Genomic DNA, 13,478 nt, shown 5'->3' on the forward strand with positions numbered 1-13,478 from the left:
AGTGAAATCTATCACATAAAATGGAATAAAAGGTTATTAAAAACCAAAAAATGTTGCAACAATTTATTTTTAATTAAAATTTAAAAATTATTTATTACTTTGATTCTGTTCAACAAACCAAAGTAGAACTTGATATTTTTTATTGGTTTAGCTAGTTGTAAGATTTACTTGAAAACAATTATAGCCTACCTACTAACTGTAAAACTTAAATGTACATGATATGTGATATATTCCTTACTCAAAACTAAAATTAACCAATTGAATTGTAAAACAAAAGCTACACAATTTATAAAAAATTAGTTTGGTAAAATTTAAAAACAAAATATTTACTTATAATCGCAATATATTAACAGTTAAAGTTTCATTTGGGAATGGAAAACTATATAATATACTCATATAACAACCAATTAGTGAATTAATAGTACTTGATGCACACTCTTAAGTCTTAACACATGAACAAATGTAGTACAGTAACATAACTTAAAAACTAGTGGCATGTAGGGGCATAAGTCCCTAAAAAGCTCAAATGTAAAACAAATTATAGTTATAATTAAACAAACTAATAATCAAATGATCTCTGAAAATTGTAAGTCAATCATTTTTAGATCACTTAAGTGGAAGCAGAATTATCTATAGTTATTTGTGCAACTAGTGAGCAATTGCCTCACTCGAGAGAAATCCTTACTAACGAGCCACAGTTACCATAAAAAAAATAAATTGGTAAAGAGACGTAACATATTTTTACACAGAAGTGAACTTTTAATATGACATTTAATGCTGTGACAAATACAACAGTACAACAGCTGACCAGCTGATTTACAGCCAGTGCTGCCAACGTATTTCGCGCGCATACGACCTTGTCTGCATGTTACACGTTCACTATTTCGTGCCTTCACGTTGCAAATCTGGAGTGAGACAAAGTAATTAGAGTGAGACAATGTTAACATGAAATGATGAGACTATGTTAACATTGTCTCACTGATGAGCAAATTGGCCACTTTGCTTTCTCAAATCAGAGAGAGAACATGTACATTGTTAGGTAACTCTAGGAAAAATCATTTGTTGTGTCATTTGTCTGTTGTTAGGAACAAACTTCACACACTATATCAACCAACAGAATTAAAAGTAGAATAAAAATAATAATACATTTGTAATCACATGTTTAACACGTTGGCTACTGCAATAGTACGAAATTTTTCATTCACATGGACCAGCGACGCACATATGCGACGGCCTGTTTCTACCCATAGACTGCCGTAGCATATTTGCGTCGGGATTCTAATGTTATTAAAATGCTTATATCTTTGTAACGGTCTATTTGAAGGCATTGAATTCCCTGCAGTAGTCTACAGAGATGTCTGACACACAACCGCGTCGCTTGGTCTGTGGATATGATGATTGGTGACGTCATAAGATAGTTGGAAAAACTGGTCTTTACTTTTCTGCATCACTGTATGTATGTATGCTGCATTATCCTAGGTAGCTTTTATATTTGTTCAGTTATAAACTGTTCTTGAATAATCTGTTTTATTTACTTACTTTCACTTCAAAACACAAACAAAAATGAACTGTTGCATATATGCGGCGTTTGGGCTATTTGAAGAAAACAATGATAATTTTCACTATTGTCTTCGTTGTAGACCGGGCGTCGCAAATATGCAACATTACAAAAGGTTATAAAAAATACAAAAAAAAAAAAAAACAACAATAAATTATTTACAAACACGGTTGCAGCGTACAGTAGAGTCCCACAAACTCGGCGTAATGTGGACTGGAAGGTTGCCGAGTTTGTGAAATGCCGGGTTATCGGGAACTAGGGTTAAAAATAAGAACAATACAATTTTTATTCCTTTTAGCTGCCTTATTTATTTACATTTATTTTACAAGTAGGTATTAAGTCTTCAGATGTAGTACAACAAATCCTTGGTACGAGTTGCAAATGCTTTGACTTGTGCCCATGTTTAACTCGGACTCAAAAAATCACTAAATTTCTGAGCCAGGTGATGGCCGAGTTATCCAGACTGCCGGGTTATCGAGTGCCGAGTTTGCGGGACTCTACTGTATTACAATGTAAATTATCACTGTTTTACAGGATTTTGCCCGTGGTCTGTGTTTACTGTTAACTAAGTGACAGCCGGTCTATGTGTAAGATAAGATTCAAATGTATGCCTCGGTCTGAGTCAAATGACCGCGGCGTTGCATATGCGACACCCAGTAGCGGACGTGTTAATGTAAACAAAGCAGACGTTTTTCAATCCCAATGTATTTTAAATTAAAGATATTTTTGTTATTTCTCATTTTCTGGTAAATTTGGATATAACCTGCTATTTTTCAAGACCCCCTGGGACCAAGACCTTTAATTAGAGCCCTATTTCAACATCATGCGAGCTGTCAAACTCTCACAATATTGATTTTAAACAATCGCTTAAAGCATTAATAATATATATATAAATGCAATGTTTAAACACATTGGTTATTAACACAAACTTAAACAAAAACCTTCTCTCACAATATTACTATCACAGACATAACTTAAGAAGTATCCATCAGTAAAAAAAAAAAAAAAAAAAAAAAAAAAACAGCCAACTTGGTGTATACTGAATATGTAAAAGAGGGTACTTATGATGTCATTTTTTATATAAATTACTAAAACATATGCCCTTGTTTACCAAAAATAATGTTCTACTACATACATTTTGCTGGCAACATAATACAAAAATAGCCACAGTAGACTCTCGTGTACTAATTTCGCAGAGGATGAAGAAGGCTATTAGGGATATCAGAGTACTCAAATATTTAATCACTAGGGCGTAAACTGACTGCTCAAGTTTCACGACCAAGGTCGGGAATTGAGCAAGGGTTGAAAAGACACATTTTGCCCCGTGTACTATATATTTTTTATCATATTCTACATCATTTCACAAAATAAGTTAGAAAACGAATATTTATGTAAAGATGACTTCCAACTTGTTTTTAATTTTTGATAATGCAAATAAGCAGATGTTAAGTCATTGATTCAATCAATTTGTTAATTTGTCTATTATGATTGTGTTAGTGTACATTACTCGATAAATCAAACTATTCATAAGAATGCAACAATAATCTACTACCGATTAAATCAATTGATACATAGGCTAATATCGAAATGCTATTGCTTAAAATCGCTTAAGTTTAGAACTGAGTTTACAGCAGCTGACTTACTTCCTAGGGATTAAAATGGCTTTTTACTCCCTAGGTAGTAAAAGGGCTACTTTATACCTGCAACGTGTGTCTTAAAAACGGTTTTTTTTGCAGCAGTATGACGAAAAACAATTTTATACACTCCCTTTAATGGATACGAGGGGACCCGTGCACAAATTGCACAGTTTTATAGGGTCAAAAACTTATTTCCGAGGCAAAATAAATCCAGTGCAATACCCATTAACCGATTCAAGATTACTTTTATTTAGAACAGTTATTAGGTGAATAGAAATACTAGTTTTCAACCAATTTCTTGATTTCAGATCTAAAGAGTGATTTATTTACCTTCCTCTCACAGTTGTCAAAAAAGGAAAAATTACCTATTTTAAATATATATTTAAAACACTCTATGATGGAACAGTTGTAAATTATTACAACTACAACTCATTTAAACTATTTTATGAAAGTTTGTCAGCATACCTAGATTTTTAAAAATGGCCTCTAGAAATAAATTTAACTAGAGAGGGGGGAGGAACCCCTAAACGAAATTACCTTTTTATTTACCATTCAAGTATTATCTAGCACGTGCCCTAGATCATAAGACTTAAAATTATACTTCAATCATAAAAATTGATTAAAGTAGGAAGGCTGGAAAAGGGATGTTACAGGGACACCCGTTATCATATAAAGTATATGATATTGGGTCTATAAGATGCCTGGATTACAGGATTTACTAGACTATATCATATCTGATTGCCTATCACAAGAGTCTACTAGGCACATATTTGGATTTAAAATTATAAACAATGTCGATGATTTAAAATTAACTTTCAATATGAAGGTAATGCAAAACTCTTGGACAAGACATAATTATTTAAATTTTTGTATCATACTAAAGTGATTGTCCATTCATACACATAATATTTGAAAGAACGCCAACATTGTACTGAACGTAAAACAAAAACATCCATTCACATACAAAAATGTTTAATGTAAATCAAACACTTTAAATTAAGAAGAAAGCAATTAAATTACTGGCAGTAGTGAGAGATTCAAATCATCAACTAATACTTGAGTATATTAAACAATAAAATTTAAAAATTGACTAAAAAGCAAATTGGAATGTTAAGTACAGTAATAAAAATCCATAGTCATTCAGGGGGAAGAAGATCTCCGCTCGTCAGGTTTACTGAAACATTAAAAATGTAAATGAATGATCTAAAAACTACTAAAAATCATTGTAGCAAGACAGTGATTTGTAATTGTTTTTTTTTGTCATACTAAATTATGTTGTTTGTAGTTATGGGTCGGTACTTCATGTTAAATGTCGGTTCCACTGGTTCTTGGGAAAAGAACCAGAACCGAGAAACGATGGTGAAATGTCGGTAGCCTACCGAGTTGAAGTTACTAGGTTATATTTTTATTTACTCATTTATAAATTCTAATTGTCAACCATGATAATTATTTTTCCACTTATTGGAAAAACTACCTGATTGGAACAAATGCTCTTAGCCCTGTCAAACAAAGAGTAAGCAACCCCCTCCTTGGCAGAAATTTGGTGGTTAGATTGAACGTTTAAATACTGTCCTGTGTGTGTCTCTTCTTTCTATAAACAGATGTTCTAAGACTGTTAAAATGCTTTTCTACGCACACGTCCAAAAAGGGGAGTTTGTTTTGTGATTCCACTTCCATGGCCATTTTATGGAAGATGAAACGCTATTAAGGTGCTCTAAAAACTCCTTCAATTCATCATCTCCATGAGGGAAAACCACAAAAGTGTCATCGACATACCTCCACCATATCTTCGGTTTGAGCCGAGCTGAAGCCAAAGATTTTTGCTCAATCTCCTCCATAAAGATATTGGCAAAGATAGGCGACAATAGTGACCCCATGGCCATACCCTCATCTTGACGGTACAATTTACCCTCTAATTGGAAATAGTTACACTGAGTACACAACTCCAAAAGTTCCATTATGACCTTGACAGGGAGTTTAGTTCTGTTAAAGTATCGTCGTTTGTGAGACAAGTATCAATAATTATTTTGAGGGTTTCCGAAACGGGGACATTCGTAAACAGACTACCTATTCTGAACAAGGAACTAAACAATAGGGAACTTAGTTGTTCAATAAAAAGGGAAATCACGAGTTCTCCTAAAAAAAATTGCACGTATTGTTAACCCGTAGTAAAGCTCATGATAGGAATAAACAGAATTAACACTCTTTTTGCTGCATCGTACATCACTCCGCCATTTTGTTGGTTTTACTTTTCCAGGGACTGGACGCCATTGCTGGTTGTTTCCATGTTTTGGATTGGTCTCGGCCATGATGCTTCAGTCTCATTGGTGGAGTCAGTGCGAACTGTGCGATTAGTGTTCCATTGTGTGAGCTGTTCAAACTACACCTTTATAGACTGTAGTGTTTTGTGATTGGTTATCATTTGCATGTTGTATCATGACTTGACTGCTATACCACTGCCTCCTTTAACTTCAGGCCGCGGCCAGCGAGAATTGGCAACGTCGCACCGAGCATTAACTCCCGGCCGTTTCACCATTACGTTAGTACGGAACTAGTGGTCGCGGTTTAAATATACTGCATTTTTACACCCTTAGTATTATGGGAAATAAAAATATTACTTCATTCATTGTGTTATTGCGCCAGCATTAACACAATTTCAAAAACGCATGTTGGCAACACTGTTTACTTGGTAGATTCCATTCCCCCAATACTTTCCCCCCTTTTCCTCCCCTACCTATTGATATATTGTTTGTTCATTTTGCATGGGTGCCATGACCTTGACAGGTTATCTGTTCATAACATGTCCCTCTCAGAAGCCCAGCGTTAGTGTATTTTAAAGCGGGGTCTCACAGGCCGAGGGTTTCGGTTTGTGTGTTTCTAATCAGGATCCATTATTTCGAAAATGGGGTCTCACAGACCAGGGGTTTCAGTTAACGTCAGCCTGAGCCTAGGTAGGGTTTCGGTATTAGTGTTAATAACTAATACATTGATCATAATCTTGCAACAGACAATGGGAAGGAGGGGCTAGCGGAATCTTTAAACTTAGCGCTCATCAACCAATAGCGGCGTGGCGACCACCATCTAGATTGAATTACGTGGAATTAGCGAATAACTAAAATTAGCAAAGACATGTATAATTAGCGTGCAATTGTTCTTCTGTGTTGGCTGGTTTTTTGTGACAGTAATTTTTATGTCAGATATCGATATTTCAGAAATAGCTGAAACTGTTTGTATAAGCGGAGTAAATTTGAGGGAAAAAGTGTCAAAAATTATTTTGAGAATGAGCAATATTTTGTTAAATAACTACACGAAAGTAAAAAAAGACAAAAATAATAGCCACTGTAACTATAGAAAAATATCAATCCTCTCTTGAATAAAATAATGTTATTTATTGCTTTTGTCAATTTTTACTTTGTATAGTAAATGTCATCATTCTAATAATTTAATAAAACAATAGCTTACATAGAAGCTGTAACTTAATAACATTGTAGATAGGATTTAAATTATAAGTGTTTGACAGATAATAAATCATAGAGTAAATACGTAGAAGAGACGGAAGAAAACTACAATTATAGGCCTAATACTTATACGTTCAATGTACTGTTAAAGGTTTTAATAAATATTTTATTATATTCTTGTATTGACACGAAAGCCTTGTATAATTCTTTACTTCTTTTCCTACACATCAGTGTTGTCAGATATAAAACATCTAAATTAATATATAATTTGCGTGCTTGCTCCAATCCTCCGCGGCGCGAGTGCGAGCGTTCAGTGCGTATCAGTAGCCATCCAGCCATCCCATGCGGTGTTGCCACTTCGAACCTGTAGTCGGCCTGTAGTTAAAGGTGGTTGTGGCTATACAGTGCATTTTTTTACTACTACCCTTTGTAATGTATTCCAACTTAGGTTGGGCGTTTGTGTATTGTTAGTTGTAATGAGTTAGTTAAGTTTTTTCACCTAAGAACGGGATAAGATTCCAGATCCCGAAACGTTATGTATTGTTTTTTTTTACCATCGTGATGGAAAATGTATGCAATAAACCTTTGAAAAACATTAACTCACCATCACCAACAATTAATTAAATTCAGAAAAATAAATCATATAGTTGCTATAGTGTTTATTTATTAGCACGCATGAGCCCCACTTCTATACCGTATTAATACCTATCCTAGGGAATTTAAACCCCCCACCTGAATCAAAAGAAAAGGAGTTTATCAAACTAAGGGATAAAATATTAAGTTCTGATTCTATTCAATTATGGATATGAAACTATTTCATCCAGCAGATCTAAAGTATACTACAGTATTTTTTTCCTTGTTCTCTTACCATTGCAATGCACAGGTATAACGACTAGTGTTTTTTTTTACATGATTTTTCAAACGTTAAATAATTTTAACCAAACTGGTACCAACAAAACTATTTTTGAACAAGCAAAAATGTTAAATAACAACTTACCTTTCATCTTTACGCTGGTGTGATTGTTCATCTTTCTCAGGTCGATCACAAGGTGAACCAACAGGATGAACTGAAAAAAACAATAATGTCAGGAAAGTAAACCTAAATCTGCTTTGTTTGGTAAGGCTGCGGCTCCACTTGCCGTAAATTGTCGCGCTGCAAATTGTAGCGTGCTACACGCTACAGTTGGTGGCTCCACTAGCAGCAGAGTACGAACTACAATCTGCAGCGTCCTCAGATGCACCGTGGCTCCACTAGCAGTTTAGTGTAGCGCGGAGGTAAACGTAGCCCTGGATTATGCTGCAAATTAACATTCATAGTGTTGTTATCAGTGTACTTTATCAAGACGACGCCGATCACTGCAGGAAAATGGTGGATCCATCCAATATTAAGCAACGGAAAGTCCGAAGGGATGTTCCACACATTGCATACTAAACTACAAAAGTATTCAGACAAGTTTTTTTAAAAAATATTATCAAATGTCCCAAAACTTATTTGATTACTTAATTAAATCAGTATCAACACATTTTAAGAAGGATACCAAACTAAGAGAAGCAATTGGAGTAGAGGAAAGGCTTTCAGTGACATTAAAGTAATTTTAGTATACTGAATTTTAACTAGTTAATTGTATACAGTGAACCGTCGCTTTGATAATCCTTGGTGTGTCGAATTACTAATGGTCATTTTATCTCTATTTCTATTCTATTTTAATTTTATTACACTCATTCACCCTCAGAAGTAATATTTCTAAGTAACCAATGTATAAGGTGAATATCAATGAGTTTCGTGAGTTTTTGTTGTACCTATTAATAATAATCTAAAACAGCCAATAGGAGCTTTTTATTATAGGGCTAATAATTATAACATGTTTTCACACATTTTGTTTCTCCAATCGCTACTGTATTACTTTATAATATAAAGAAGCAAACCCCTACACAACCTCTATAAAACAAGATTCCCACACTCCCGTTGTAATAATTTAATAATTTCTAATATAATAATTTCACAGTCCAGTTCAGGCTCCATTGATTACAAATCAATCCACGAAAATAAAAAAACTAAGGACACTAAAAAGTCGAAACTGATTGTAGCGTGTGTCTTGTCCATGTTTGCCTGTCGGCTGTACGTACACTGACTTGGCACGGCACTACAATCTACAGCTAGTGGAGCCACCTGTTGGCTGCAAAATGTAGCGCGAAAATGGTCCGAGTTCCATTCCCGCGCGCCGTAAAATGTAGCGCGCTGCCGACTGTCGCTAGTGGAGCCACCTTCGTTGATCGCTGCATTCCCATTTCTTCAACTGACCAGCTACAATTTGCAGCGCGGCAATCTACGGCAAGTGGAGCCGCGGCCTAAAACTTATAAAATAACAGTTATGTCTGTTGCATGACTTACAAAAGAGTGTCAGACTAATTACAAAGGTCAATCTGAGCCTAATAATTCCTTCAAGTTTGTCTTATCGTTTGCGGTTCTCTAACCGGACTCTGATTGTAGCTTTTGACATAGAACTTCCATTGTGTTATTGTCTAGTCTTACCTAGAGGCGGGCGAAAGGTGCGTGTGGCCCACATTGGGTTGTAGGGCGGAGGTGGCTGATGCACGGGTGAAGATGATGATGCTCTGTCACCCTCACCCATGGCATCCAGCTGAGATGGCCTCATGAACACACTGTTCCTATTGACAGAAAATGTACTGTACATTTGTTGATATAAACTAACTACAAAATTAGTTTTTGTAGGAAACTATTTTGTATTATTGTAATATAAAGCTATTGATGGATTTTTAAATAAAATATCAATACTTCTAGGTAATAGAATGTTTTTATTCATACCGACTAACATGATTTTAATTTCAATATTAATTGCGGGTTCTTGACTGTATATCTAAATATATAAAAGGCAAAGCCCTCACTGACTCACTGACTCACTCATCACTTAATCAATGGTTTGATGACATAATTAAATTAACGAAAAACGTAACTAATCAAAATTATTTTTAATATGATTCTAAAATTTACAAACAATGTGATGGTTTAGCGAAGGGATCACCACCTTCTGGCTTATTAGCTGACATATATTTGAATGACTTAGAACCAAATAAGATAATGAACAAAAATAACCCTCATAATAAAAAAACATAATATATTGGCACAGATATGTAGATGATATATTATGTCTATTCAAAGGAAATGAAAAATCGTGCACTGACCTTTTATCCTATTTAAACACAATATCTAAGAACATAAAATTCACAATGGAAATACAAAAAGATGAAATAAATTTTATCGACTTAACAATTGGAAAAAACAATGACAAACATTATTTTAAAATTTATAGAAAAGCCACTCAAACAGATCTTGTTATTCCTGCTGACTCAAATTCACCGGTGCAACATAAAATGGGAAGCTTCAACTCTATGGTACACAGAATGTTTAGAGTACCTTTAAATGAAGATGATTACGATTTGGAAAAATCTATTATAAAAGAAATAGCTACAAGACATGGATACAAGGATAGTTTAATAGACAAATTAATCAAGAAGATAAAAAATAAGAAAACCCAAAATTTAGACATAGAAGAGAAGAAGGAGTTTATTTGTCTTCCGTACAGTTCGGTATTAAACAAACCAATCAGAAAAACAATTCAAGCATCTAAATTCAAAATTAGCTATAGATCTAGAACAACGCATTCAATTTAATTCATAAACTATCAAACAAGAACCCACAAACAATTGAAAAATATAACAAATCTGGAATATACAAAATTAAATGTCTAAATAGTCCCAAATTCTACATTGGTCAGACTGGAAGAGCATTTTCATGCAGATTCAAAGAACATATCCAAGCCGTAAAATCAAACAATAAAACATCGCAACGCTCAATGTATGCAGAACACATATTAGAAAATAATCATAATTATGGTAAATTAGAAGAATGTGTCAAAATTCTAAATTATGAGAAAAAGGGTGAAAAAATGGATATAAAAGAAGAGCTGCAAATATACCTACATTCAAAAGAACACGGTGACCAAATTATCAATGTAATGCAAAAACAAAAGCAAAATCCAATACATGAAAAAATCAAACAAATCAGGGAAGAATCTTGCACATTCACATGTTAAAAAATACACCTAACCATTTAATCAAAATTTAATATGAATTCAAAACATATGTTATTAACTATTTATTTATTTTATTTGTTTACATACTTTGATATAGCTCATACTGTGATCATGGCCTTAGTGCCGAAATACGTATCAGTTTAAATAAAAAATGAATTTCAGGGTACTCTGGTTTTTATTATTTTCCTTATTAATTGAAAAAATAGCCCTAAAAAGTGAACAGAACTATATAAAAAAAAATATATATATATATATTTAACCCTCCCAGTGTTATGTGTTGTAAAAGCGACTCATAACACATCCGCTGTAGTGTTATGTGTCGCTTTTGCGACTCACAAACACTGTTTACGGCGACGGTTCTGGGAATGACTGAATCGGATTGAACTGGATCGAGTTAGGTATCGTTTTTTTCAGCAGATTCAGAGCTTTCTCCTGATGTCTGTTTCTATACTGTTGGTAATGTTCATATGTTAAATAACATATGTTCTTTAATTGTATTGATTTTGTTGTTTATTTATGTTTTGATTCTGTTTTGCCTTGAATTGTGATGAAGACACTTTTATGATATTACAGTACAATATTAAATTAGTTTTATGAAAACTGTGTTACTTTATATAAGTTAAGTTATCAACATGGTGTCAGGTATGCAACTTTGAGAATATGAATAATATACAACCTCCTGAACCATTTGATTTTACTGAAAAACGTGATGCAACAGAAAACTGGAAGTTATTCAAATGCCAATGGAAGAATTATGTTACTTTGGCAGAAGCTTTCAGCTCAAAGTCAACAAACTTGTCGAATAAGAAGATTCGGCTTGCGCTATTCCTTTCAGTAATAGGAGGTAAGGCTGTAAGATTAATAAACAAGCTATGCAATGAACCATCTGATGTGGATGAAATTATCCTAAGACTTGATGAATATTTTCAGGAAGCAAAGAATGTTACTTAAGAACGATACAATTTCAATAGTGCCAAACAAGATGCTCAAGAATCTTGCAAGGATTACATTAACCGACTTCATGAACTTGTTGGTAAATGTGATTTTGAAGCCTTGGCTAATCTTTCAAAAAAGGAGATTGAGGAGCAGCTGATATGCGATCGTTTGGTCGCTGGGATTGCTAATGTTCGGTTACGGAAACGGTTATTGACTTAATCAGATTTGAGCTTAAACAAAGCCACACAGTTGTGTATTGCTGATGAGCACTCGGAGAGCTTAGCATTGAAAATTAATTCTAGGAACACAGAAGAAGATTTAGAGGAGAATAAAGACAATAGTTTTAGAGTTGAAAGAGACACTAACATGCGGACTTGCAAATTTTGTGGCAAGAATCATATTTGGGGTGCCAAGAACTGTGCTGCATATGGAAAAGTCTGTAGTAAGTGTAAACAAAAGAATCATTTTGCAAATGTGTGCAAGCAAAATATACGCAAGGTTTGTCATGTTGAAGCGGCTAGTAGACCCAAGGATGACACATCCGCATATGAAGATCGTTCGAACTCGGATGATGACATATACCATGTCAAAGAAGAAATACCGAAGAAACGCTTATTCATTGATCTCCCACTCTGCATGAAAGACAGTGAACCTTTTATCAAATGCCAGCTAGACAGTGGATCATCATGCAACGTCATTGGCTACGAGACGCTAAAGAAGTTAGTGGGAATCCCAAGATTGAAGGAGAGCAGTACAAGACTTACTTTCTATGGTGGTGAATCTCAGTTTTCCCTTGGAAAAGTCCAGTTGAATGTTAAGTGGAAAAATAAGAAACACAAATTGATTTTTGAGGTCATCGAGACACCTCACAATCCACTACTTGGTGCTCAAGATTGTATTAACCTTGGTTTGATTTCGTTTGATGAATTGGTCTATCAAATCCAAAGTTGTAAAGTCTCAGAGAAAATGCTATCTTCTTTTCCAGATATTGGAAATGGTTTAGGGTGTTTTGAAGGACACTGTGAATTTAAGCTAGATACATCAGTACCCTACGTCCGATTGTCGTTCCTCCACGGCGATATCCTGTGGCTCTAAAGAAAGAGATACAAGATGAAATAAAACGTTTGGAAGATCTGCAAGTGATAAAAAAGTGACAGAGCCTACCGATTGGGTTAGTGCCATGGTAGTTGTGAAGAAACCAAACAAATTACGAATATGCATTGATCCTCATCAACTCAATAAAGCAATAAAACGCCCGAACTACCAAGCACTGACTATCGAAGAGATTGCTCCCCAGTTGAGTAAAGCCAAAATATTCAGCAAACTAGATCTCAAAGACGGATTTTGGCATGTCAAATTGACAGAAGATTCTAGTAAATTAACAACATTTTGGACACCGTATGGAAGATACCGATGGTTAAGGCTACCTTTTGGTATATGTTCCGCTCCAGAAGAATTCCAGCGGCGTGTGAATGAACAGTTTGAAGATCTGGAAGGGGTCATAGTAATAGCAGATGATGTTGTTGTGTTTGGCAGTGGAGATACTGAAGAAGAAGCTCGCATGGACCATAACAATAATTTAAAATCACTACTTCAAAGGGCTCATGAGAAAAATGTTAAGTTTAACTTATCAAAATGTATGATTGGTATGAAGGAAATTAAATATATGGGTCATGTAGTCAGTGCAGATGGATTGAAGCCTGACCCCGAAAAGATTTCAACAATAAGAAATATGAAAGCACCACAAAACAAAGAAGAACTGCAAAGATTTCTA

General features: G+C 34.5%; 1 protein-coding gene across 2 annotated transcripts in view; it reads right to left on the reverse strand.

Moving 5' to 3' along the window:
- Positions 1–3,872: 3,872 nt before the first annotated feature.
- The window catches only part of LOC128994176 (E3 ubiquitin-protein ligase TRIM37-like), a 154,782-nt gene continuing 145,176 nt past the window's right edge, over positions 3,873–13,478 (reverse strand). For both annotated transcript variants that reach the window (XM_054418650.1, XM_054418575.1), the window contains exons 18-20: positions 9,187–9,323; positions 7,651–7,720; positions 3,873–4,369 (exon numbers count right to left, since the gene is read on the reverse strand). In XM_054418650.1, coding sequence (XP_054274625.1) covers positions 4,336–4,369; positions 7,651–7,720; positions 9,187–9,323 — 241 coding nt within the window. In that variant the 3' untranslated portion in view covers positions 3,873–4,335. The remainder of the gene's footprint in view (positions 4,370–7,650; positions 7,721–9,186; positions 9,324–13,478) is intronic.

Source organism: Macrosteles quadrilineatus, unplaced genomic scaffold (assembly GCF_028750875.1).
Source record: "Macrosteles quadrilineatus isolate MER2022 unplaced genomic scaffold, UCM_ALF_1.0 Scaffold_1__1_contigs__length_201487025, whole genome shotgun sequence".
NCBI lineage: Eukaryota > Metazoa > Arthropoda > Insecta > Hemiptera > Cicadellidae > Macrosteles > Macrosteles quadrilineatus.